This window comes from Papaver somniferum, chromosome 2 (genome assembly GCF_003573695.1).
Source record: "Papaver somniferum cultivar HN1 chromosome 2, ASM357369v1, whole genome shotgun sequence".
Classification (NCBI taxonomy): Eukaryota; Viridiplantae; Streptophyta; class Magnoliopsida; order Ranunculales; family Papaveraceae; genus Papaver; species Papaver somniferum.
The window spans coordinates 5421192-5447019 of record NC_039359.1 but is presented as its reverse complement, the minus strand read 5'-3'; the positions used below and the strand labels follow the sequence as shown (position 1 = coordinate 5447019).

Genomic DNA, 25828 nt, shown 5'->3' with positions numbered 1-25828 from the left:
TTTTCTTCTTTCTTATTCTTATTTCTTCTCGTTTCTTCCTTCTTCTACTTTTCCTCTCTTCTTCCTCTGTGAGAGTTCGAGTGATCAAATTGAGAGTTGATAGAGAGATTTTGATTGCTGAATCTATTCAGATGATGAAGCAGGTGTTGTCGATGTGATTAGGAAGGAGAATATTAGAGATTGCTAAGAGTTTATGATGAATCAGAGAGAAGCATAATTAGGTTTTTGAGATTGATTGTGAGTGCATGATGAAACTGATAGGTGATTCGGGTTATTGTTAGATGGAGATCGAGAGGGTTGTTGTGTGATTGATCCGGCAGAGTCGTGTTAGTGAAAAATTACTGAGTTAGGGTTTGTAAGAAATTCAGAAAGGCAATAGAAGATGAAAGTTGAATCTTTGGAAGATTAATTGGAGATGGGTTTGACGTGAATTAGAGTATTTGAATGAAGCAGGGTTGTGCTAGCTGTGAAGATTGATTCAATTTAAGAATTATAGTCTGTCCTGTTCTTCCCCAAATTGAGAAATTGGGGTTTGTTATTGAAACTCGTGGTTAAGAAGGAGTTAACGGATGGGTTTTGATGAACAAGAAGTGAAGAGGAAGATTTTGATGCTAATTTGCAGACCCAGTTACTGAGAAGACTTCAATTTCATAGTTGAGGTAATTGTCTTCCTCTGTAAAGTTAGTAAGATTATTATCTTATTGTTGTGTTTCAAGTCGATGTTGTTGTGGTCTTGATTTTGATTATATCACTAAGATGGTGATGAATGAAGATTATGGAGTTTATTTGGTTTCTTGAGATGATGATGAGTTGTTGGAATATTTTGGTTGTTGCAGTAATGAGAGTTATACCCATGATCCGAGTTCATATGAATTACAATTATGGGGATTAATGATGAATGAGTTTTAATGAATTTGAGATTATGAGATGAGTCGCAACTGAGGTTGAATTGCAGGCTGGGAAGATGTGATGGGACTGTTTCTGTAGTTAGAGGTGGTTTTAATAGTAATGGGTTTGAGTAATTGTGGTTAATGGTTTGAGTTTGATCTTAACTGAAACTGCAAGAGGTATATGAATTGATGAAGGTGTTGCCTGAGTTGAAGTTAGTGAATGTGTTGTTATGGTTGCAGCTAGTGATACTTTTAATAGAAGCTTGCTGTTGAAAGTACTGAGTTTGGTGGAGTTGGTGGTATTGTAGACTACAAGAAATAAGTCCTAAAGAATATGTTTTGGTGTGTGTTGGTGGCCGATTGGATATGTAGATGAGATTACTCTGCTTTGCAGAAGAGTTGTAGTTACTGGAGTTGGTTATGCTAATGGTAATCCAGTTAGGGAAACAATCTTGCAATTTGGGAAGACTAGTGATTAGGTTGGTTTAGTTGGGAACCTGAAGTTGAAAAATAGTGAATATAGAGTTGTAGGTAGTCGTTGCTGTGAAAAGCTTAAAACTGCTATTGTTGTTAGTCTATATTAACGACGATCGATTCAAAGGATGACCCGGTGGATCATGGATCTCGAGGTAGGCGTGGCTTGTCAAAATAGGTGGGAATACTTTAACTCTTTTGAAACCATTGTTGTTTTATTTTACAAAAGTTTATGTTTATCAACTCATACATTGTTTGTCATGCATTCCATGCTTTATATAAACTGCACTATGATAATTCTGTCGATTCTTTGAATCTTTCCATGAAATGGAAATGACTTTTCAGGTATGTCATTATGAATTGTGATGGGAAATGAGAATTTCCACATGTGGTATATATGGTATGCTCCTTCACATTTATATCTACATGAATTCAGCTTTTATGCTTATATCAGTCGACAGTTTGCGAGTTCGGAATTGTAGACATCCATATGTACGATTAGGTGTGGATTTGCGAGTTCGGAATTGCACAACCATATTATACATTGTTTGACGAATGATTTTTTCCATATACATGTTTGTGCATTCCAGTGACTTAGTCACTGATGTTTGGGAAAACATTAATTGTTTTCCAAATCTTACTCATGATTTCTTTAAAGTTAAATGTTATTCCTACTGGGAACTCTGTGCTCACCCATTCGCACTTTCAGTTTCAGAGACAAACCAGAGTTGCGCAGCGAAATCTTCGAGGAGTTGACTCTGTTAATTAGTTAACTTCTGCTATTTTATTATGTTGTATATTCTGTTTGTAAACTAAATGACTATTGTATATGTATCATTTGAGGGGAGTTCTTATTTATATATTTCTGAGCGGGGTTAGTTCTTAATTGAATATTTAAGTAAATGATTTAGATTCTTAGTGCCTCTTTGTTTAGTTAATCTTTTGGATTAGTCGGTTGTTAGCTTAGGGGGCGCTACAATGTCGGTATCAGAGCTCACTATTAGATCTTATATGGGAAAATATAGAAATTATCCAGTGCCAGTTAGTGAAATAAATTAGTTTAGAACTGGGTTGGTTTGTGAGATAAATCTTAATCACTAAAAGTAATCAAGAACTAAAATACTTTGATTGATTGATTTATTCGTTTGATTGTTTGTATAAGTAATGAACTAAAAATCGTAGTGTACACCAATAACTTTAGCTAATAAAGGTTAGTGAATAATCAGTCTAAAAAGTATGAACACATATGTGAAGATTAAATTTAAAGGTTTAATGAAAATAATAAAAGAGAGAGTTACTGGGACTAGGATTCCATCGCGTTCATATCATAAGGCTCAATTATTTATTCTCAACAATTATCGCTCAATAAATAAAATAACATCGACTCTTATTTTGCCAAAGTAGATTCTCAAAATATTAGTTATAAATCGTAAGCATGAAACATCAAATATCTAAGCAAGCATGACCCATCACATAAAATGATAACTAATTAATTCAAATCATAATTCTATTTTAATTAGTGCAAAAGTCATATAGAAAATAAAATAAATTCACCCATGCATGAAGTTCGGCTTCCTCCGTCGAACCAGTGTTGGGGTTTAGCTTCTCATAATGAAAATATACTCAAAAATATAATTTATAGCTCAAATGGTGTTTTTATTGAAGAAAACTAATATTACAATGGAACTGCAACGCTGTATTGACGTTATAGAAGTCACTGTTATAAGAGCTGTTGCAAATTCAAAACAAGCGGGCCAAACTGACTGTTACGAGTACTGTTTATAAATGACAGTTCTCTGCGACATTCAGTAGGCGTCAAATGTTCTTCTTCTTCTCTGCAGCAGCAGAGAAATCTGCTCTGCAACCCTCTGGTCTTCTCCCCAACTCTCGATGATCTTCTCTGCAACACCAGCACCCTTTATATAGCCAGCAGCACCAAGAAATCTCGCTCAATCACTCCAAATGTTCCTCCATTACTGGTCAGTAAAAGAATATATCCTCGAGATATTTTCTTCCCTTTCTTGTCTCCTTCATGCGTTCAATTACTGCATACATACTCCACTATACTCGGTTAACATTCAAAAGTGAGTCAACACGCTGTAAACATGCTCAAACTTTGCAAAACAACCCCAACAGAACCCTGTGTATCTCTTCCAATCTGTTTTCTCATTAACGCACGTTTCATTCCTTTTTTTCGAAACTAACCCACATTCCTTCCCTGTTTATACGAAACAGGGTCAAGACAATCAACATGTATGAGAAAATCCCTAAAAACACTCGGCAAATCCTCAGGACTTGAATTCAGAAGAATCTGAGTTTCTTCCCTCTGTTTTGCCTCCATACTGTTATCCAACCCAATTAGGCTCGTTCGAACAGCCATACCAGCATTGTTTGGGCCTCTCAATTTCATCCCAATCGAAATCAGTGATTGAGTCTCACTGGAACTCTTCCAAAAAAATCCATCAGTAGTCTCGGGTATTCAAAGTTCCCTGTTTTTCTTCCACATGACTAACCAGCCAAACTGAATCGATTTCAACGACCTTACCAGCCCTGTTTGGCTTAGGAAAGAAAACCCAAAAAGTTTCAGCGCTTTAGTCTCCCTCTAACAACTCCAATTTACAAACCCTAATTATGGTCCGTGAAGCTCATTATTCCCGCCAATTTCAGATTCAAACGAAGAAGAAGATGGGTGCCCATTATCCGAGTCCGGTGTGCGAATAGCAATTAGGGTTCCCCTTAGCCAAAATTGAAGTCCGCTTAGCAAATGTCCTGCGGGGGTGCCCTTAGCAGTTTTTCGAGCCGATTCTTCCAAAAAACGTTTGTTTCCTAAAAATACCCACAAACAAGTTTATTAGTGATAAAATGAGTCCCAGCTAATGTATTTATGGGTGAAAATGCGTCGCACTTTCGTGCTTATCAAATTTCCCCACACTTACATTTTGGTAGTCCTCAAGCAAAACAGAAAATTGACCCGCTACACAGCTGGTCATATAATAAGATAGAGAGAAAGAGACCCGCTACACAGCTGGTCATTTTTTTTATATATTTTTTTAGACCCACTACACAGCTGGTCATATAATGCAACAAAAAGAAAAGACCCGCTACATAGCTGGTCATAACCCTAACAATCAAATTATTAAAAAAAAAAAATTCATTTTATATTTTTCATTTTTTTTAGCTCCGCTACACAGCTGGTCATAACATGCAAGAAAAAGGAACAGACCCGCTACACAGCTGGTCATGATTTGCAAGGAATTTCCTGAAAAAATAAAGTAAAAAGTTAACCTCTCCCCCACACTTAAGCATTACATTGTCCACAATGTAATTGAGTCATCCAACGCAAATATTAAGATGGGAAATGCAAAAAAATAAACGAAAATATAAAAATAAAAAAAAATAAAAATACATCTACTGGAATGTGTAAAAAGGATCCCCATAAACTAACAACCTGAAAATTTGGGGATCAACCCAAAATACAACATTTGCAAATGACAGCTTCACACTTATGTTATAACGATGCGGAGACATTGAAGCTATCAAAAACAGAGACTTACCTCCAAACCAAGTTTTTACAACACAAGGAAGTGTATAAACAACATAATATGGGGATTCTATCGGGACTGAGAAAATATCAATTGGCTCATGCACGGTATCAGAAATAGGCAAATCCTCTGGGTATTTAGATGCAAAATATTCCAACAACACTTTAGAAGCACGCAATTCTAACCCTAAATTAGGCAACTTTTGGAAGTCTAGGGGTTTAGAACCAACCCCTAAGTTGGGTGAATTATCTTGTGGGATGGATTCATCTATGGATTTAGGCAAATCATTGACACAATCATCCACAAGGTCATCTATATGTTCTGTTTGGAACAGAGAGTCACTACAGGATTCATCATCACCAGCATATAATCTTTGACATTCAAGAACTCTCAATCTTTGTTCCAAACTAGGCGGTGTGTGTTTGTAATACTTCTCATATATTGTTAAAGGTGATTCTTCACTTACCACATGTGGAGTAGAAACTCCATAATGTTGCCTACGCTAATATTCAGCAAGCGTCATCTCAGATGAGGTTTCCTGATAATTTTACTTTCTACGCTTATATTCCGCCAGCGTCATCTTAGGTGACGTCTCCTCAGAAGACGTCATCATCCTCAAAAAGTCCCTGAAAACAAATACAAAAAGAAACGCATAAAAAGGAAAAAATAAAATCTAAATGAAATGAAAATACTATACAAAATAAATAAAAATAAACCTAAAAAAATAATCTAAAAACAAATCCACGTCGGCGGCGCCAAAATGATGTGATTTTTAATTTGTCGTAGTAATAAGATTCGAACTCTAAGACTTTTGATGATTATATTTAAAGGTTTAATGAAAATAATAAAATAGAGAGTTACTGAGACTAAGATTGCACCGCATTCATATCATAAGGCTCAATTATTTATTCTCAACAATTATCGCTCAATAAATAAAATAACATCGACTCTTATTTTGCCAAAGTAGATTCTCAAAATATTAGTTATAAATCGTAAGCATGGAACATCAAACATCTAAGCAAGCATGACCCATCAAATAAAATGATAACTAATTAATTCAAACTATTTTAATTAGTGCAAAAGTCTTATATAAAATAAAATAAATTCACCCATGTATGAAGTTCGGCTTCTTCCGTCGACCCAGTATTGGGGTTTAACTTCTCATAATGAAAACACACTCAAAAATATAATTTATAGCTCAAATTGTGTTTTTATTGAAGAAAACCCAATGAAACTGCAACGCCGTATTGACATTACAGAAGTCACTGTTACAAGAGCTGTTGCAAATTCAAAACAAGCGTGCCAAACTGACTGTTACGAGTACTGTTTATAAAAGACAGTTCTCTCCGACATTCAGTAGGCGTCAAATTTTCTTCTTATACTTCTTCTCTGCAGCAGCAGAGAAATCTGCTCTGCAACCCTCTGGTCTTCTCCCCAACTCTCGGTGATCTTCTCTGCAACACCAACACCCTTTATATAGCCAGCAGCACCAAGAAATCTCGCTCAATCACTCCAAATATTCCTCCATTACTCGGCAGTAAAATAATATATCCTCGAGATATTTTCTTCCCTTTCTTTCCTCCTTCATGCATTCAATTGCTGCAGACACACTCCACTATACTCGGTTAACGTTCAAAAGTGAGTCAACACGCTGTAAACATGCTCAAACTTTCCAAAACAACCCCAACAGAACCCTGTGTATCTCTTCCAATTTGTTTTCTCATTATCGCACGTTTCATTCCCTTTTCTTCGAAACTAACCCACATACCTTCCTTGTTTAGACGAAACAGGGTCAAGACAATCAACATGTATGAGAAAATCCCTAAAAACACTCGGCAAATCCTCATGACTTGAATTCAGAAGAATCTGAGTTTCTTCCCTCTGTTTTGCCTCCATACCATTATCCATCCCAATTAGGCTCGTTCGAACAGCCATACCAGCATTGTTTGGGCCTCTCAATTTCATCCCAATCGAAATCAGTGATTGAGTCTCACCGAAACTCTTCCAAAAAATCCATCAGTAGTCTCGGGTTTTCAAAGTTCCCTGTTTTTCTTCCACATGACTAACCAGCCAAACTGAATCGATTTTAACGACCTTACCATCCCTGTTTGGCTTAAGAAAGAAAATCCAAAAAGTTTCAGCGCTTTAGTCTCCCTCTAACAACTCCAATTTACAAACCTTAATTCTGGTCCGTGAAGCTCATTATTCCCGCCAATTTCAGACTCAAACGAAGAAGAAGATGGGTGCCTCTTATCCGAGTCCGGTGTGTGAATAGCAATTAGGGTGCCCCTTAGTAACTGGGTGCCCCTTAGCCAAAATTGGAGTCCGCGTAGCAAATGTCCTTCGGGGGTGCCCTTAGCAGTTTTTCGAGCCGATTCTTCCAAAAACGTGTAATTCCTGAAAATACCCATAAACAAGTTTATTAGTGATAAAATGAGTCCCAGCTAATGTATTTATGGGTGAAAATGCGTCGCACTTTCGTGCTTATCAATATACAATCCAATACTAGAAACATAGTAAGATTAATATTATTGATAAATCTTGAAAGTCACATAGAAACTTATCTAGTGCGTTGACTTATATGTAAAATCAACAGTGTATAATTACATAAATGTTAGTAATATTTTTGAGTCTCAATAATATTTGTAAGAATAGTTAGAATAATAGTTCGACCATTCATGTTAATAAGAAAATATTATAATAGTAATTACAGATGATAATCAAAGTAATAATAATTTTACTAAAGTAGTTAGCATTTATCAATTAGTACCATATTGAGTTTAACTTAACTAAAATGTCAATGGGAGTATTTAACGATAAAGAAAAATAATGATTATGATTAAATCTCTACGGAAAGTTGTTAATACTTACATATGGTCAAGTTTTATAAATTAAACTAATGACAAATTAGGAATAGCTGTTTTGTATTTGAACTAGACGGTTAAGATAATACTTAAAATGTATAAAATAAAAAGACACTTGTTAGAATTCTTGTATCGAAATTATCTTTAGTCTAACAAAATGATCCAGTAAATCTTTATAATGAAACAAATATACATGAATTAATAATAATAGTATTTGGATGTTTAGTGTAATAGTAGAATTAAAAAAAAAATCATATATTAATAGGATACTTTACAGTAATAGAAAAATCTAAAGACTATTAGGACATATTATAATTTTATGCAGACTCAAATTTAGATCATATTAAGTTACCAACGCCAACATTTAACAAGATATAGTATATCGATTCAATTCGAACAATCTTTACGTAAAAGTAGAATTATATTTACATGATTAAGGCTTAGTGTGTCCGCCGGACTATCAACTTAAAAATAATGATAATAATAATATAATTAATAATAATATGCAAATAGTTAGGCTGGTAGTAAATTTATAATGGATAATTTTGGGAAAATTTATATATATATATATATATATGGTATTACAGTTAAGTTAAAATTATGAAATATTATAAATTGGCGTAAAAATCGAATTGACATTATTTAATAAATAAATTTAGATGACTAAATTGCTTAAAATGATGTGAACTATTTATATATTCTATGAAGTAAATTTACCAGACTTACACCAATTACGATAAAAGTTTAGAGACTAATTAATCTTAATAAATTAATACTTAGTTAATCGTAATAAGTTTGTATTTAGTTAATCCAGCACTGGGGAATAGTGAAGGTTGTGTTTTCTCTGTTCGTAGGAAGGCATTGTTGGGATTGACCAACCTTGACAGGGCAACTGCATTCAGAGATGACTGATCATAGAAGCTTGGTATAATTCTTCAGGAAACCGATAGATATAATTTTACTTAGAAAGACTCATAGGAATCTCCCTTGTAATTTGAGACAGGTATTTTATAGAATAGAAAGTAGTGTAAGGAGTTTAAAGACTAAAACTTATAGTTTTCCCATTATATAAATTAGTGTAAGAAAATTTAAACTTCCCTATTTGATAAAATTTAAATCAAGGTAGTTGAACCTAGAGCCACAAATTTTAATTATAGAAAGTCATATAGGTTTGTGCTTTGTTTTATGTTGTTTGCACTTAGACTAGCGATGAAATGATTCTATAAGGTGGGGAGTTTTTGAAGACCAGAAGGATGGTTTGATTTTCGAGGACGAAAATGTATAAGGTGGGGAGAATGTAAGGACCCTCAAGGACGTCAACGCTATTTGACCGGTTTAGCAATAGTTAAGAGACGATTTAGTCGATAATGACTCGATTAGCTAATATAGATTTTAATTAATAGGAATTAATCTAACAACGATTTAGATATGAGACTAGTATCATTAGATAGGTCTCAAAAAGTTAGGCTAAATGGACTACTCGAACGTATCATCCGGATACCGGACGAAGAAGTTATCATCGGTTGAGTATGAATGGCAGATTAGTCATTTTGTAGACAAACCGTCTTGCCTCCCTTTATCAAATCTCGTGGGTACCTTAGTGTTTTCCTTGGTCTTATCTAACCAAACCGAGCAGATAACTCACATTTCTTTTCTTCTTTCTTATTCTTATTTCTTCTCGTTTCTTCTTCCTTCTTCTACTTTTCCTCTCTTCTTCCTCTGTGAGAGTTCGAGTGATCAAATTGAGAGTTGATAGAGAGATTTTGATTACTGAAGCTATTCAGATGATGAAGCAGGTGTTGTCGATGTAATTAGGAAGGAGGATATTAGAGATTGGTAAGACTTTATGATGAATCAGAGAGAAGCAGAATTAGGTTTTTGAGATTGATGTTGAGTGCATGATGAAACTGATAGGTGATTCGGGTTGTTGTTAGATGGAGATCGAGAAGGGTTATTGTATGACTGATCCGGAAGAGTCGTGTTAGTGAAAAAATACTGAACTAGGGTTTGTAAGAAATTCAGAGAGGCAGTAGAAGATGAAATTGAATCTTTGGAAGATTAATTGGAGATGGGTTTGACGTGAATTAGAGTATTTGAATGAAGCAGGGTTGTGCTAGCTGTGAAGATTGATTCAATTTAAGAATTATGGTATGTCCCGTTCTTCCCCAAATTGAGAAATTTGGGTTTCTTATTGAAAATCTTGGTTAAGAAGGAGTTAACGGATGGGTTTTGATGAACAAGAAGTGAAGAGGAAGATTTTGATGCTAATTTGCAGATCCAGTTACTGAGAAGACTTCAATTTCAGAGTTGAGGTAATTGTCTTCCTCTGTAAAGTTAGTAAGATTATTATCTTATTGTTGTGTTTCAAGTCGATGTTGTTGTATCTGGTTGGTTCTTTGCACCTAGTTTTGGTGTAGCAGTTATATTTCGATTCATCCTGTTCTTCCAAGGATTTCATAATTGGACGTTGAACCCATTTCATATGATGGGAGTTGCCGGTGTATTGGGTGATGCTCTCTTGGAATGAATGGGCTTTCACGCACGAATCCAGCGACCGAGGAAGGAGCACTTTGCTTTCCAACCGGCTAAGGTATTCCGATTGACCCACCCCGGAATCGAGGAGTAGGGACGGGAAGATCTAAGCAAGCTTCGACTATATGAGTGACATCTACAGAATTTACTTACGCTTTGCGCGGTCATAAACAGTGGTCTTGATTTTGATTATATCACTATGATGGTGATGAATGAAGATTATGGAGTTTATTTTGTTTCTTGAGATGATGATTGAACTATGAGTTGTTGGAATATTTTGGTTGTTGCAGTAATGAGAGTTATACCCATGATCTGAGTTCATATGAATTACAATTATGGGGATTAATGATGAATGAGTTTTAATGAAATTGAGATTATGAGATGAGTCGCAACTGAGGTTGAATTGCAGGCTGGGAAGATGTGATGGGACTGTTTCTGTAGTTATATGTGGTTTTAATAATAACGGGTTTGAGTAACTGTGGTTAATGGTTTGAGTTTGATCTTAACTGAAACTGCAAGAGGTATATGAATTGATGAAGGTGTTGCCTGAGTTGAAGTTAGTGAATGGAGATGTTGTTATGGTTGCAGCTAGTGATAGTTTTAATAGAAGCTTGTTGTTGAAAGTACTGAGTTTGGTGGTATTGTAGACTATAAGAAATAAGTTCTAAAGAATATGTTTTGGTGTGTGTTGGTGGCTGATTGGATATACAGCTGAGATTACTCTGCTTTGCAGAAGAGTTGTAGTTACTGGAGTTGGTTATGCTAATGGTAAGCCAGTTAGGGAACAATCTTGCAATTTGGGGAGACTAGTGATTAGGTTGGTTTAGTTGGGAACCTGAAGTTGCAAAATAGTGAATATAGAGTTGTAGGTAGTCGTTGTTGTGAAAAGCTTAAAACTGCTATTGCTGTTAGTCTATATTAACGACAATCGATTCAAAGGATGAACTGGTGGATCATGGATCTCGAGGTAGGCGTGGCTTGTCAAAAGAGGTGGGAATACTTTAACTCTTTTGAAACCATTGTTGTTTTATTTTACAAAAGTTTATGTTTATCAACTCATACATTGTATGTTATGCATTCCATGCTTTATATAAATTGAATTATGATAGTTCTGTCGATTCTTTGAATCTTTCCATGAAATGGAAATGACTTGTCAGGTATGTAATTTTGAATTGTTATGGGAAATGAGAATTTCCACATGTGGTATATAGAGTATGCTCCTTCACATTTATATCTACATGAATTCAGCTTTTATGCTTATATTGGTCGACAGTTTGCGAGTTCGGAATTGTCGACATCCATATGTACGATTAGGTGTTGATTTGCGAGTTCGGAATTGCACAACCATATAATACATTGTTTGACGAAGGAGTTTGTCCATATACATGTTTGTGCATTCCAGTGACTTAGTCACTGATGTTTGGGAAAACATTAATTATTTTCCAAATCTTACTCATGATTTCTTTAAAGTTAAATGGTATTCCTACTTGGCACTCTGTGCTCACCCATTCCCACTTTCAGTTTCAGAGACAAACCAGAGTTGCGCAGCGAAATCTTCAAGGAGTTGACTCTGTTAATTAGTTAACTTCTGCTATGTTTATTATGTTGTATATTCTGTTTGTAAACTAAATGACTATTGTATATGTATCATTTGAGAGGAGTTCTTATTTATATATTTCTTAGCGGGGTTAGTTCTTATGTAGCATATTTCTTAATTGAATATTTAAGTAAATGATTTAGATTCTTAGTATCTCTTTGCTTAGTTAATCTTTTGGATCAGTCAGCTGCTAGCTTAGGAGGCGCTACAATAGCCAAGCTAGAATTTGGCGCATATTGGTGTTAGACCCAAATATGGCTTCGGAAATATTGGCTCCAGTTTCCATATCAAACTTAATTCCCTAGGGATCATTACTTGGCTTGGTTGGCGTGGCAACCTTAGCTAAGTTAGGGTTTCGTCGAAACCCTAATTTGTGCCTGTGGCATGTGACCGCGGCACGTTGACGTTTTTTGTGCAAACGGCGCCATGGCCACGCTAGAGGAATTATGGTGAAGCCAAAACGTGGGGATGGTCACAGGATCAAGGGTGGCTATGAGTGTCCATAGCATGGCGCCATTTTTAGGGTTTCCCGGTCCCACATGGCTCGTGGCATGTTGTGGGGCCCGAAGTGGCATAATTTGGGCCACGACCAAAGTTAGGGTTTCAACTAATGCCACTAAAGGAAATTGTGTTATAGTTGGGAAACCTTGACCAAACTCTATTATAGCGTTGGCCACGAACAGAAAGTAGGTTAGCACATAGGCGCGCTATTTATGGCACGTTGGTACGTTCGGCATGCTGCTGTGGCAAAGTGGCACGTTTGGCATGTTTGGCGGCATGGCATGTTTGGCATGCCATTATCATACGGAGCGGGATGGCACGTTTGGCATGCCATTGGCATGTCGGCACGGTTTTGGAAAGCCAATTTGGCACTGTGACCATCTGGCGCAATTTTCCCTCTTTTAATACTGTGGCAAGTTTAGAGTGACCTGATTGGTCAATAAAAAGAGGGGTCGGCCAAGCATGGGCGTGGCCACACTTCCAGGTGCACGTAGCGTATTTAAGGCGACCTGATTGGTCGACGGGAAATAGTGTCGGTCGGGAAACATGGGATGTGGCCATTTGCAAGTGGTGCCGGCTGGCCTATGGCATGACCACACCTCCCTTTGTTGTTGCTCCTATTTTGTGGATACTTTTATTCTTTGTTTTCTGATTTTGGATAGGATTTTGCACCTACTAATCCATGGCGGATTAATTGCCTAGTTTACCTAAGCTTAATTTCGACCGGTGGGGTCTAATATACTGCGCAGGGGGCAAAAGTCTAATTTTTGCAAATTAGTCAGGTTAATATCCGAATCTTGTGAATTATCACAAAATTGATTGAATTTCATGTGTTGTCACAAAGTTCTTTAAGTTTATTTACAGATAGCAGTATGCTTTCCGATTGAGTATTTTTATGCAGGGACCTTAACCTTGATACTTGGAAATTCGTGCTATTCTGCTGCGAGTGAACACAAATTGTCATGCCATATCAATATTAAGGGTTCAGCCAAGGAACATAGCATAGGAAAAATACTCGGCAGGCTCCGGCATTAGTGAGTAATGCAGCTAGAAGCTTATATACTCATTAGGCTCTATACTAGTGAACAATTCATCTAGGAGCTTGAGTTTCAATATAATATGAAGAGAGACATTGGCACTGATTTTGATATATTCTCCAAATTCCCTGCGGAATATAGACATATCAATGTTTACTACATCTGATGTCGGGTCAGGTAGATAGACTTTTACAGTTTTCGCCCTATACTAAAAACCACCATCAATAAAAAGAAAGAATTTTTTTTTGAAAAAAATAAATAAAATTAGTCAAGGTTATCTAAGTAATTTAACTAGCTTTAGACACCCCCATATCAACCTACACTAGTTAGGGTAAGCATTGTGTAGCCTCGAAACATTTCTATATGCCCCAAAACAAGATTCGACAGTTAAGAGAAGAGGAATGACGTGTATTTGGGTTGTTTGGGTAACCCAAATATTATTAGAAACTACTTCGGTTATTTTATTTTATTTTGTCTGTTGTTACTACTAGTTGGGTCACTGCTACCTTGATAGCAATAGGCACTCTAAACTTAAAAACCTCCGGTTCATGTTACTTACATGTTTTGGATGAACATTGGGTTGGGTTTAGTCCAATCACTGCCTTGTGCTTTGATACAAACTGATTTCGTTCTCAAGATCAGTTTGGCTCTTGAAATTTGGTCATTTCCTTTGCGAGAGAGAAGATCGTCTGATAACTTGGTGGAGATACTATAACTTGTATGACTTAATATACTGTTTGGTCCTCCGGATCATGTTACTTACTATAATGTTTTTAGTTCTGAAAGGATAGACTGGATAGGCAAGAATTGGTGGAGATACTATAACTTGTATGATTTTTCTATCGTCTTGAAAAATTTCTGTAAGGTTTCCGAGAAATCGACTCTATCAATATATTATCTCAGGTCAACTTCTTTTCCGGAGAAAAACAAAATTATTAGAGGCTGCTGTCATGTGCGTAAATCCTGGAGAAAAAAACCCCATAATCACTATTTTTTCTTTTTCTTTTTACAAAAATTCTAACCGATTGCCTAAGCAACACCAAAAATGTCTGACTCACGAGTCAATTTTTCTTGTTCATAAACTACAGTTAGTTTTCGCACTCTTTTAGATGAAATTTTGCTCTTCTATCAAAAATCATAATAACCTGCTGCACTGCACATTATTTCCCCAGAAAAATGGAAATTTTTTTAATTAATTATATCTTCACTCACATATCCGGTCATTGATTTGAGAATAAGAAGATGAAAACTTTGCGTTCAAGAAGATTACGAAATTTCAGGAACAATAAGGTTCAATGAAATTTTAAAAAACTAGCGATGGTTAATTTATGTGTTAGACGACGTCATATCTATTAGATCTGGCGGTTAGAAGTCTGCTAGTTCAAATAATTTTTTCCCAGAAGTATTTACTAAAGGTTTGTGGATTTTTGTTCCCGAGGGCTGGGCCAAACGCAACTACTACAGTACTACTAAACAAAATTGGATGGATATCATATCATGTCATGTCACCCTCTCATAATAAACGAAATTTAAAACTACTGCACCTGCCAATGCCATCACTATTACTCCCACAACAACTCTCTTGCATCTACAGAAAGAAAACGTGTATAACCACTAAACCACTAATACTCCTTTCCGGATTCTTAAATGTTAGAATTTCTTTGTTCACAAAAATTCCAAAATGCTAGTAGAACTCTTTCCGATAAAGCTCTATTTTTTTGTCCTGTTTTTTATGTGTCGACGTGGGCAATCTCTCATCGTTCGTCACACCAGTAACGTCTCCTAATCCGTCACTTAAGTAACTATCTATTAAAGCAGCTAAACGATGATACCGAGAGTTTGTCAACTCCTCACACCTCACTAGCTAGAGAGAGAGCAGGGAGAAAAAAAAAATGGATAACAATTTGGAAGATCGGTTAGTCGAAGGAGGAGGAGAAGAAGACATTGACGAGATAAAAACTTGGGGACAGTTCGTAAAAGAATCAGCAATAGAAAACAAAAAACTATGGTTATTGGCTGGTCCTGCTATATTCACAACCATTGCACAGTATTCTCTTGGAGCCATGACTCAAGTTTTTGCTGGTCATCTCACTACTCTTGAACTTGATGCCGTCTCTGTTGAAAACTCGGTCATTGCAGGCCTTGCTTTCGGTATCATGGTATATCTCTTATCTCTCTCTATATATTCTCTTTATATATATAGATGTATAGTAGACTAAAATTGTTTTAGTGGTGGTAATTAATGATTGAGTTAACCTGGTTAGCTAGATATGACAATTTCCTCTAAAAATTTAATCATAGTGGGATAGCCAAATATTGTAGCTCTTTAGCGACTTTGCATTGCTATGCATATGGCGAGTTAAAATAGCAGTTGGTCTATTTGGCATATGGAGTATCAACTTGTTTTTGACCCTTTACACACTCCATGAAAGTTAGTGAGTCTGAAGCTAAACTCGATCCAAGATGGAGTATGAGTCTATGAGATTATACTACCCAATATGGTTGTGAAGGAGCATGATTCATACCCATTTTAAAGTTGGCTTTCGTTTCATACCCAGTTTCAACTTTTATATGGTTGTGTAAGTCATACTCGTTCTCCAGAACCCTTACAATATCTGACAATCAACCTTTTCCATAATATTGTGTTTGCCAGCCAAAATAACTACCTCTAAGTTAAAATTTTGGCAATTTTTCCTCACAATTGGTGTTGTTATGATCAGGTACAGCCGTTTGAACTTACCATCTTGGCAAGTTCAGCTGGCAATTGTCAAAAACCTACTTTTACCAATTTCGTTTTGATATGTAACTTGCCTAAAATTGCCAGTTTCCATAGCACTGTGGTCTGTGGATGAGAGAGGTTGTAAGTTGGTAGTAAGCAGAATCATTCAGTATTCTATTGGTAGGGATTCTAAGGAAGAAGATACATAGAATCCAAAGAACAAAAAGTGACTATCATTTTGACCACCACTTGTAAAATGGGTGCACCAAGCCACAGTCTAAATGTTTAACTAAACCTCCACTGCTTTTGATTTGTCGAGGTTTGAATAAACAATTTGTGTTTTCTGGTAAGCATACAGGAATATTGTGTGCACTTCCGCAGATAGAAACAGAATTCGTTGTTTTATGCACGATGTATATTTATCCCAGTACACTTGGTGTCTACCATGATAAACTTACAATGCACATACATCGATACTTGTTTTGCACACCTCCAGAAAACCCAAATGCTTGTTGGTATTTTTGTGAGAAGATTTCCTCATTAAGTAAATCCATGCATGCATGTTGATGGTGCTAAGAATGTATCCTTTTATAATAATCCTAACCATCAAAATGATTTTTTATCAGCTGGGAATGGGGAGTGCATTGGAAACACTGTGTGGACAAGCATTTGGAGCAAAACAGTATCACATGCTAGGTGTTTACATGCAACGTTCATGGGTCATCCTTGGTTTGACGTGCTTTGTTGTTCTGCCGATATATGTTTTTGCTACCCCGATTTTGAGGTTCTTTGGACAAAACGAAGAGATTGCAGTTCTTGCTGGGAGATTCTCCCTCTACATGATCCCCCAACTGTTTGCTTATGGGCTGAATTTCCCATTACAGAAATTCTTACAGTCACAAAGCAAGGTCATGGCCATGGCATGGATATCTGGAATAGCTCTTCTGTTTCATATATTCTTAAGTTGGCTTCTCATAGTACAGTTTCAATTAGGGCTACCTGGTGCAGCTGTATCACTCAATTTATCATGGTGGGTAGTGGTCTTGGGCCAGTTTGCATATGTTGTTATGGGTAACTGTCCTGGTGCCTGGACTGGTTTTAGTTGGAGTGCATTTCATGATTTGGGGGCATTCGCTAGGCTCTCCATTGCTTCAGCCATCATGATGTGGTACACTCACTTCCACTCTCTCCATCTCTTTTTCTACAACAATCTTAGCTAAGCAAATGATGTGGTCTAAAAGCGTCTTTCCATGTTCCATGCAGTCTTGAATTCTGGTATCTGATGTTTCTCATTGTGGTAGCTGGTCAATTGAAGAATGCTGCAATAGCGGTGGCTGCAATATCGATATGGTAAGTCATTCATATTTCACAATAACTATTGCATTAATTTTACGCCTGTGCAAAATGTCAATTTGGATAGTCGTGTTAACACTTTTTATGGTTACCAATGGCAGCGTAAACCTGAGTGGATGGGAATTTATGATATTCTTAGGGTTCAACGCTGCAATTAGTGTGAGGATTTCAAATGAACTCGGGGCAGGCAGACCAAGGGCAGCCAAGTTCTCTATACTAGTGGTGGTGATGTCTGCCGCAGTGGTTGGCATAGCTTTCATGATCCTTATCTTGGCTCTGAGAAATGTTTATGCTCTCCCATTTACAAATAGTCCTGAAGTCGCGGCTGTTGTCTCCGACCTTGCCATCATTTTCTCTTTCACTTTGCTACTCAACAGTGTCCAACCCGTCTTAACAGGTCAGACCATCTCTCTGGTTTCTCTGGTCTCTACTTGACCCTCTCTTTACTTGTCTCTCTTTCATACTGTTCCTCTCTGACATTTCTTGGCCTTGATGTTGCAGGTGTGGCAGTAGGAGCTGGTTGGCAATGGTTGATAGCCTATGTGAACATTGGATGTTACTATATTGTCGGTCTTCCACTGGGATACTTACTTGGCTCCTATCTGGACATGGGTGTAAAGGTAACTCATCTAATAAGATAATTCAAAATACTGCATTTTAAGTAAGACAACGCTAAATTTATTGTTTCACAGATTCTAACAAATGTTCGTGTTCTGAATGGCTAGGGAGTTTGGATTGGAATGATCTCCGGAATTGGATTGCAAACTTTGGTCCTTACTGGCATTACCCTTGGCACCAACTGGAACAAAGAGGTTTCTCTCTCTCCCTCGCCCCACGCACACACCCAAATACACTACCCCATCTTCAACTTTTTTTTTAAAGATTTTTCTCTTCTTTTTCTCCTGCAGGCTCTAATGGCAAAATCTAGGATAAACAAATGGGGAGGTTCAGTAGCTCCTCAAATGGATAGCCAGGTTATAATCAAAATCATTTTATTTTTAATTAAAACAAATTGATGTGGTCATCTAACTCAAATCAATAGACAATGAATATATATGGCCCCATGAACATTGCATACTTGATAAAGCTAGTCTGTCCCTGTGAAAAACTTTTGTGTCATTTTCGGAAGAGCTAGTATATGTAGTACAATGAGTTTGATGACCCTGAAAACCACAGGGGTATGCTTAAACGGCACTCCCTTGCCTTTCATATTTATCCAAATAGATTTTGTTCCAAATGCGAATGACATAGTGAACTAAATCTCTATGCATACAATTAACAGTTTTATGTTGGTTGATGGCAGAATCCAAATTTTTCCAAGCAAAGAGATGTGGTGTTTTAAACCAAACGGACTGTCACACGTTCAGGAGAAAAACGGTGGGTGCTCAAGATGTAAACATTTTACCACGCTGGAAAGAAAAATGCATTGATGTTAGAGACAAGAAAATTTCTGGAAGTAGCAGTGGATTTTTTGTACCCTGATATTTTACCGTCTCTTCATCAGTTTTTTGAATTCCAGAGGGCAGTTCCTCTTCTTCAAAGTTCAAACTGCTCTAAATCTTGGTCAAGACTAATTCCCCTCTATCTGCTGCCTTTAATCTTATGTTTGTCAAGTTTTTGGGTAATCTGGTGGCACGTGAATTAGCCTTGGCCCGTAATTTAATCCATGTTCTCCTAGATTTGTTTTTGATGCTCTCTATCTTAAGACGCTTATGTTATGCAAGTGAGGTTTTCACAACAGTGCGCCTTGAATGAATTTTATCCTTTCTTCGAATAGATTACAATTTACATGTATGGTTAAAAACAGGTGGTAGTACTCGTATGGTTAAAAATAGTTGGTGGAGATGGAAACAGACATGCGTAAAGAAAACGGCTAGAACGACCAACTAGTCACTACAGTTGCTCATGTTCTTTACATTGATTGGTCATGAAATCTTAATCCAGTGGAGTATCACCAATTTTAATATGTAATTAGATTAGAAATCTTTCCAAATCAAACAACCACCTTTATTCGTTGTGTCGGCATGGCAACAACGTACTCTCTTTCATTTGCCACAGCATTGACGTTCATTCGTCGCCCACGCGCGCCAATAAGAGAATCAGGACAATCATAATATCTTGGTACGTCTATATCAAAAAGACAAAACCAGAGCCAATTATTACATTAGGTAGAAGTATAGAACACGTGCAAATTAGCAGTCCAGCACACTGCTGACTCATAAATAACAGGAGAAACCAAGATCAGTCGATATCAGCTATCGGAGAGGAAAAAAATGTATATAACCGGCTGAAGAGTTGTGCTGAGTTCGTCAAGTCCTCACTAGCTAGAAACAGAGAGGGAGAGAGAGCAAGAAGAGTAAATGGATAGTGATTTGCGAGATCGGTTAATCGAAGGAGAAGGAAGAGAGGAAGATATTGATGAGATAACAAACTGTGGAAAATTCATAAAAGAATCACTCGTAGAAAACAAAAAACTATGGTTATTGGCCGGTCCTGCTATATTCACATCCGTTGCTCAGTATTCTCTTGGAGCTATCACTCAAGTTTTTGCTGGTCATCTTACTACTCTTGAGCTTGATGCTGTCTCTGTTGAAAACATGGTCATTGCTGGCCTTGCTTTTGGTATCATGGTACGAATTCCTCTACTTCTACAACTTGATAATTAGTAGCTACTAGTACTTAGCCGTGTAGTTCATTTTGATTTAAGAACAACCATATACTGAGTTGTCACTAGAAGCTGTTTAGCTATCTAGATCCTAACCGATGAGAATCTTTCTAGTTTATAGTTTCCTTTTTGTTGTCTGTAGGTAGTGTAAATGAGGTTGAAAAATTGGTGGAATTAAAACAAAACAAAATGATTGAATATTCTTCGTTGAATATTCTTTAAACAAGAAAATAAAAGTGATTATGATCAATTTGATAACCACTTGTAATATATGGGTGAACAAAACCACTCAATTTTAGACCGTAAAAACGGAGTTCCGAGTACGAGTTACACTCAATAGTGTAGCTTAAAAACTTACACTTCAGAAGATACGGTATTTGGCAAACTTCCAGAATGTGGTTGTACTAATAATCATATCTATTTTGATTAGTTGGGAATGGGAAGTGCATTGGAAACGCTATGTGGACAAGCATTTGGAGCGAAACAGTATCACATGCTAGGCGTATACATGCAACGTTCATGGATCATCCTTGGTGTGACTTGTTTAGTTGTTCTACCAATATACGTTTTCGCTACCCCAATTTTGAGGTTCTTTGGACAAGACGAAGAGATTGCAGTTCTTGCTGGGAAATTCTCTCTCTACATGATCCCTCAATTGTTTGCATATGGAATGAATTTCCCATTACAGAAATTCTTACAGTCACAAAGCAAGGTCATGGCTATGGCATGGATATCTGGAATAGCACTTCTGTTTCATATATTCTTAAGTTGGCTTCTCATAGTACAGTTCCAATTAGGGCTACCTGGTGCAGCTGTATCACTCAATGTATCATGGTGGTTGGTGGTGTTGGGCCAATTTGCATACGTTGTTATGGGTAACTGTCCTGGTGCCTGGAATGGTTTCAGTTGGAGCGCATTTCGTGATTTGGGTGCATTCGCTCGACTATCCGTCGCTTCAGCCATCATGTTGTGGTAATCTCTCAGTCCCTCTCTAAAACATTGCTAGATCAACCATGCGACGTTACCGCACTAAATAACCAGATGATGTGGTCTAAAAGGGTCTTTCCATGTTTGATGCAGCCTTGAATTCTGGTATCTGATGTTTCTCATTGTGGTAGCTGGTCGATTAAGGAACGCTGCTATAGCAGTAGCTGCAATATCGATATGGTAAGTCATTCGATTCCGCAGTAACTACTGAAATCTGTGTGAAAATGTTAGTTCTGGGTATGTGTGTTAACATTGTTCATGAATACCAATGGCAGCACAAACCTGAGTGGATGGGAATTCATGATTTTCTTAGGGTTCAATGCTGCAATCAGTGTCAGGATTTCTAATGAACTTGGGGCAGGCAGACCAAGGGCAGCCAAATTCTCTATACTAGTTGTGGTGATGTCTGCCGCATTGGTTGGCATAGCTTTCATGATCCTTATCCTGGCTTTGAAAAATGTTTATGCTCTCCCATTTACAAATAATCCCGAAGTCGCCGCTGTCGTCTCTGACCTTGCAATCATTTTTGCATTCACATTGCTGCTCAACAGTGTGCAACCCGTCTTAACAGGTTAGACCATCTCTCTGACTTTCTTTGGTCTCTACCTGCCTCTCTCCTCTCTGACATTTCTTCGCCTTAATGTTGCAGGTGTTGCAGTAGGAGCTGGTTGGCAATGGTTGATAGCCTATGTGAACGTTGGATGTTACTATATTGTCGGTCTTCCATTGGGATACGTACTTGGTTCTTATCTGGACATGGGCGTGAAGGTAAACTCATCTATTATGATATACCAAAAACTACAGACCTTATGTACTGATCCAGATATAATGTTTCACTGAATGACCAGGGAGTTTGGCTTGGAATGATTTCTGGAGTTGGCTTGCAAACTTTGATTCTTACTGGCATTACCCTTGGCACAGATTGGAACAAAGAGGTTCCTATCTCTAATTCTTTCCCTTTTCCTCATAGACCCAATCCTACTTCAATAACTCTAGAATTAAGAAATCTTTTTTTTTTTTTTTTTTTTTTTCCCTGCAGGCTCTGATGGCAAAATCTAGGATAAATCAATGGGGAGGATCAGTAGCCCCCCAGGTTTACATCTACTTGTGCCATTAATTTTACCCAAAAGAGATTAATATAATACCAAGAAAAAGAAATTGATGTAAATTTCATTATATGCATGACTAACTAAATAGTTTTTGTATTTATCGATGGCAGATTCAGAATTCCGTCAAGCCGTGAGAGGTGGCATTGTAAATGAAAGTTTATGTCGCACCTTCAGGGGAGGCATGACAGTCGATTGTGCCAAATTATCAATAACCAACGCTGGAAAACAGAACAACTTTATGGATGGTGCCCACTGGGTTTTATGCTGCAGATTTTATGTTCTCTAGATAAGAAATTGTTCTGGATGGAATTGTGAACCTTGAATGAATTGTAACCCTTCTTCAGAAACAAAATATGTAGGCTTGTGTAATTGTTTCGGGTCAATGAGTTGTGATATGTAAAGAAATTTTAATTCTGGTTTAAATACATAAAGAGTTTCACCTATTTTTTTTTTTATAACAAGAGAATTTTATTGATGGATAGAATTGTTGTCTCCTGTTAGGAGACTATAAATGGCAGGAGAAAAAATTTCATAACTCTCACGGGCCTGACTAGCATTTGCTACTTGGTTATCATCACGACTAACATAAATAAAAGAACAAGAAATAAAACTGGAAATTAAATGTTTGATCTCTTTAATAAAGCCAGAATTTGAGGAATGGGCGGGCAAGACATCAACCAGCTTATATTTAAGGGGTGCAAATGGGCTAAAATTGCTTGGATTAAGCTTGGGCACTCATATTTGCCTGGCTAGTTTGGGCCCTAGTGTGATTATTTGGGTCCTATGAATTTCTTCAACCAACCTAGAGAAAAGGATATAGGTGTTTAAAATATGGTAAAATACTAAATTATCCTTTAAAGAAACCTTGATCATTCTAAAACAAATTCAAATACAAAATCATAACCACTCAATTAACAAATACAAAAATCATTAATCAAAACTAATTTTTTTTTTTAATTTCCATCAAAATCAAAAACTAAAACCTAATCAATCACAGACAACAATTGAATTCTAATTTTTTTTGGGTTTTGAAAGAAAATTCGAAAACAAACAATTCGAGTAATTGAGTTAAAGCCCTTTAATCCATTCCTTTTAAGAGGAACTCAACAATGATTTAACTCTAAATCTCTGAAATTTACTCATCAAATTTTCGGAAAATCAACCCAGAATCGGTTTATGTGTGCATTACCGTAAAGCGATTGTTGTTGATGTTAACATGAATCCGTTTTTATTGTACAACTATCTAAACCGATTCTAGGTTGATGTGATGAACATCAACCACAATCGGTTTACGCCAATGCATACATAAACCGATTCTGGGTTCAAGTTTGGATTTGTAGGGAAATCAAGAATCGGTCTTTATGTGCCTCATATATAAACCGATTATGGAAAGGTATCTATTTCACAATATTCCAAATTCACAATCGGACTATATGTGCCTTTATATAATTTGATTAAGGGTGCACACGGTACGGTTCGGCTCGGTTCTTGACGAGACCGAGTACCTGTACCTCCCTAGCCTCGGTTCCAAAATTTTGGACTGGTACCTGTACCTTGTACCTCGGTTCCGGTTCCATTCGGTACCAGGTACGGTACCGATTCCAATCGGTTCTTTTCCAGACAGAAATATGTTTTTTTCTCTGACAATCTAAGTACATGTTTTTTACCTGTTTTTCAATATATTAAGTAATAACTCATACTTAGAACAAAGCAACAATTAATAAGTAGTTATATTACTAGCAAACCAAACAAACAAAGTTTTGAAAACCTGAGTAGCAGTAGGCAGTAGCAGTGTAGCACACAAACTGACAGTCTCACAATCACACACACTAAAGTCTGGGAAATCCGAAAAAAACAACAATTAGAAGTAGGCAGTAGCCACAGACACACACACTAAGTCTTGAAAATGAGAAAATCTGAAAAAAGAACAACTAGCAGTGCAGCTAGTGATGCAGTAGTCTTGAATCTTGATCTTCTAATCCATATCAGCAGCACTTGTGGTGCCATCAGTGTTGATAGAACCAAGTAACGCTGCCAAACAAATAATAGTAGTTAGTAACTCAATATCATCTCAGCTTGCATCACAACTCATTTAACCCATCAACATACATAACAACTCTTCATTAGACTCAATTCATTAATCAGCTAAACATCCTAGAATGATCAACATCCAGAAGACCAAACTTCAATTCATAATTAAGATGAGAACTACAAAACCACCACCAAAACAAATTAACACCCTAATTTCTAACACCCTAATTTCTCAAATTAACTACACACATCAAGATACACATTACCAGATCAATAACAAAACATGAACCCTGCATTAAGACAAGTACTAGCTTGTTATTAGCAATTCAGCTAAACTTTCAATCCAAAGATTTTGCAGCTCATACTCAAAATCAAGATAACATCTGGATCTTCTCAACATCATTCAATTGATCAATTCTCATCCAAACAAATCCAAAAACAAAACCCTAACCCTAAAATCACAAATTCAGTAACATAAAACAGAGCATAGCATCACAATTCAATGAAACACACATCAATTAGATAAGATCTCAATCTTTCAAACATTAAACAACAAAACTAAAGCAAAGCCCAGATTTTATTTAACACCCTAATTTCATTAACAAAAATAATGAAAAATCAAAAGAAAAGATTAAGAAGATAGAATTCTTACCAAATCCAAGCCAAATCAATCAACTCTTGCAAATCTGATGAACAAGTCTTAATTACAAATCTGAAAAATCAAAAGATTAAAGGTAGAATTATTAGATTCAGATTCTCAGAAGATTCAGAATTATTACAAATCTCAATTACAAAACCCTAGGTTCAGTTCGCTTACCCTTTGAATCAACACTTGAGATTCAAAGTAGGTTCAGTTTGCTTACAAATCTTAATTACTTACCGTTTGAATCAACACTTACCCTTTGAATCAACACTTGTAATGGAGAAGAGAAGATTGTCGCTCGTCTCTGTTAATCAACATTTGTAATGGAGAAGATTGTCGCTCGTCCCTTCTCAGACAGAGAGGAGACGGAAAAAAAAAAGAAGAAGAAAATGAGAAGAGAAACGGAAACCCTATAATGTTCGCTTATATACCCCCCTCTAATCTAACGGCTAATACTGATCCCTTATCCCCTAAATCTAACGGCTCTAATCATTCGGGACATTCGGTCCGGTACGTCACGGTACTTGTACAGGACCGTGTACCTGTACCCCCAGACCTCAGTTCCTATTTTTTGGACCGGTACCTGTACCTTGTACCTCGGTTCGGTCCAAAACCAGATACGGCTCCACCGGTTCTGGTTCGGTCCATCGGTCCGGCTCGGTTCCTGTGCACCCTTAAATCTGATTATTACCGCAAACGGCTTTTTTTTTTGAAATTATAGTTGTTGGTCCCTTGTGTATATTAAGAGGATAGCATATTCTCTATCATACACTACCTTATTCAAAGAAACTTTTCTTCATTGTTCATTTTTTTCACTCGAAGATGTCAAGTCCATCATCATCAACTACCAATTCATTTGAAGACATACTTAAAAGAAGCAAACG

At 36.8% G+C, this 25828-nt stretch overlaps 2 protein-coding genes and 2 long non-coding RNA genes across 4 annotated transcripts; 3 read left to right on the top strand and 1 right to left on the bottom strand.

Annotated features, from left to right (window-relative positions):
- Positions 1-9404: 9404 nt before the first annotated feature.
- On the top strand, positions 9405-12046 carry LOC113346738. Its single transcript, XR_003358612.1, has 2 exons — positions 9405-11292; positions 11824-12046. It is a non-coding gene; the product is annotated as an uncharacterized LOC113346738 (long non-coding RNA).
- Positions 12047-15264: 3218 nt separating this feature from the next.
- LOC113346737 (protein DETOXIFICATION 33-like) lies at positions 15265-19285 on the top strand. Its single transcript, XM_026590239.1, has 8 exons — positions 15265-15596; positions 16783-17324; positions 17420-17506; positions 17611-17906; positions 18011-18129; positions 18235-18321; positions 18418-18483; positions 18813-19285. The coding sequence occupies exons 1-8, from the start codon at positions 15330-15332 to the stop codon at positions 18849-18851; spliced, it is 1503 nt and encodes a 500-aa protein (XP_026446024.1). The 5' UTR covers positions 15265-15329; the 3' UTR covers positions 18852-19285.
- Positions 19286-19721: 436 nt separating this feature from the next.
- Positions 19722-22745, top strand: LOC113346736 (protein DETOXIFICATION 33-like). The gene is made up of 8 exons (XM_026590238.1): positions 19722-20139; positions 20605-21146; positions 21255-21341; positions 21437-21732; positions 21811-21929; positions 22010-22096; positions 22201-22254; positions 22381-22745. Exons 1-8 carry the CDS (start codon positions 19870-19872, stop codon positions 22402-22404), a joined length of 1479 nt encoding a protein of 492 aa, XP_026446023.1. The 5' UTR covers positions 19722-19869; the 3' UTR covers positions 22405-22745.
- A 1225-nt stretch (positions 22746-23970) lies between these two features.
- On the bottom strand, positions 23971-25009 carry LOC113352931. Its single transcript, XR_003360993.1, has 2 exons — positions 24954-25009; positions 23971-24301 (listed from the first exon to the last, which is right to left on the bottom strand). It is a non-coding gene; the product is annotated as an uncharacterized LOC113352931 (long non-coding RNA).
- Positions 25010-25828: the final 819 nt, after the last annotated feature.

Coding starts and splice junctions, on each gene's coding strand:
- LOC113346737 (XM_026590239.1), top strand. CDS start 15,330: ATGGATAACAATTTGGAAGATCGGTTAGTCGAAGGAGGAGGAGAAGAA. Junction 15,597..16,782: donor GCCTTGCTTTCGGTATCATG/GTATATCTCTTA, acceptor ATTTTTTATCAG/CTGGGAATGGGGAGTGCATT. Junction 17,507..17,610: donor GTGGCTGCAATATCGATATG/GTAAGTCATTCA, acceptor TACCAATGGCAG/CGTAAACCTGAGTGGATGGG.
- LOC113346736 (XM_026590238.1), top strand. CDS start 19,870: ATGGATAGTGATTTGCGAGATCGGTTAATCGAAGGAGAAGGAAGAGAG. Junction 20,140..20,604: donor GCCTTGCTTTTGGTATCATG/GTACGAATTCCT, acceptor TATTTTGATTAG/TTGGGAATGGGAAGTGCATT. Junction 21,930..22,009: donor ATCTGGACATGGGCGTGAAG/GTAAACTCATCT, acceptor CTGAATGACCAG/GGAGTTTGGCTTGGAATGAT.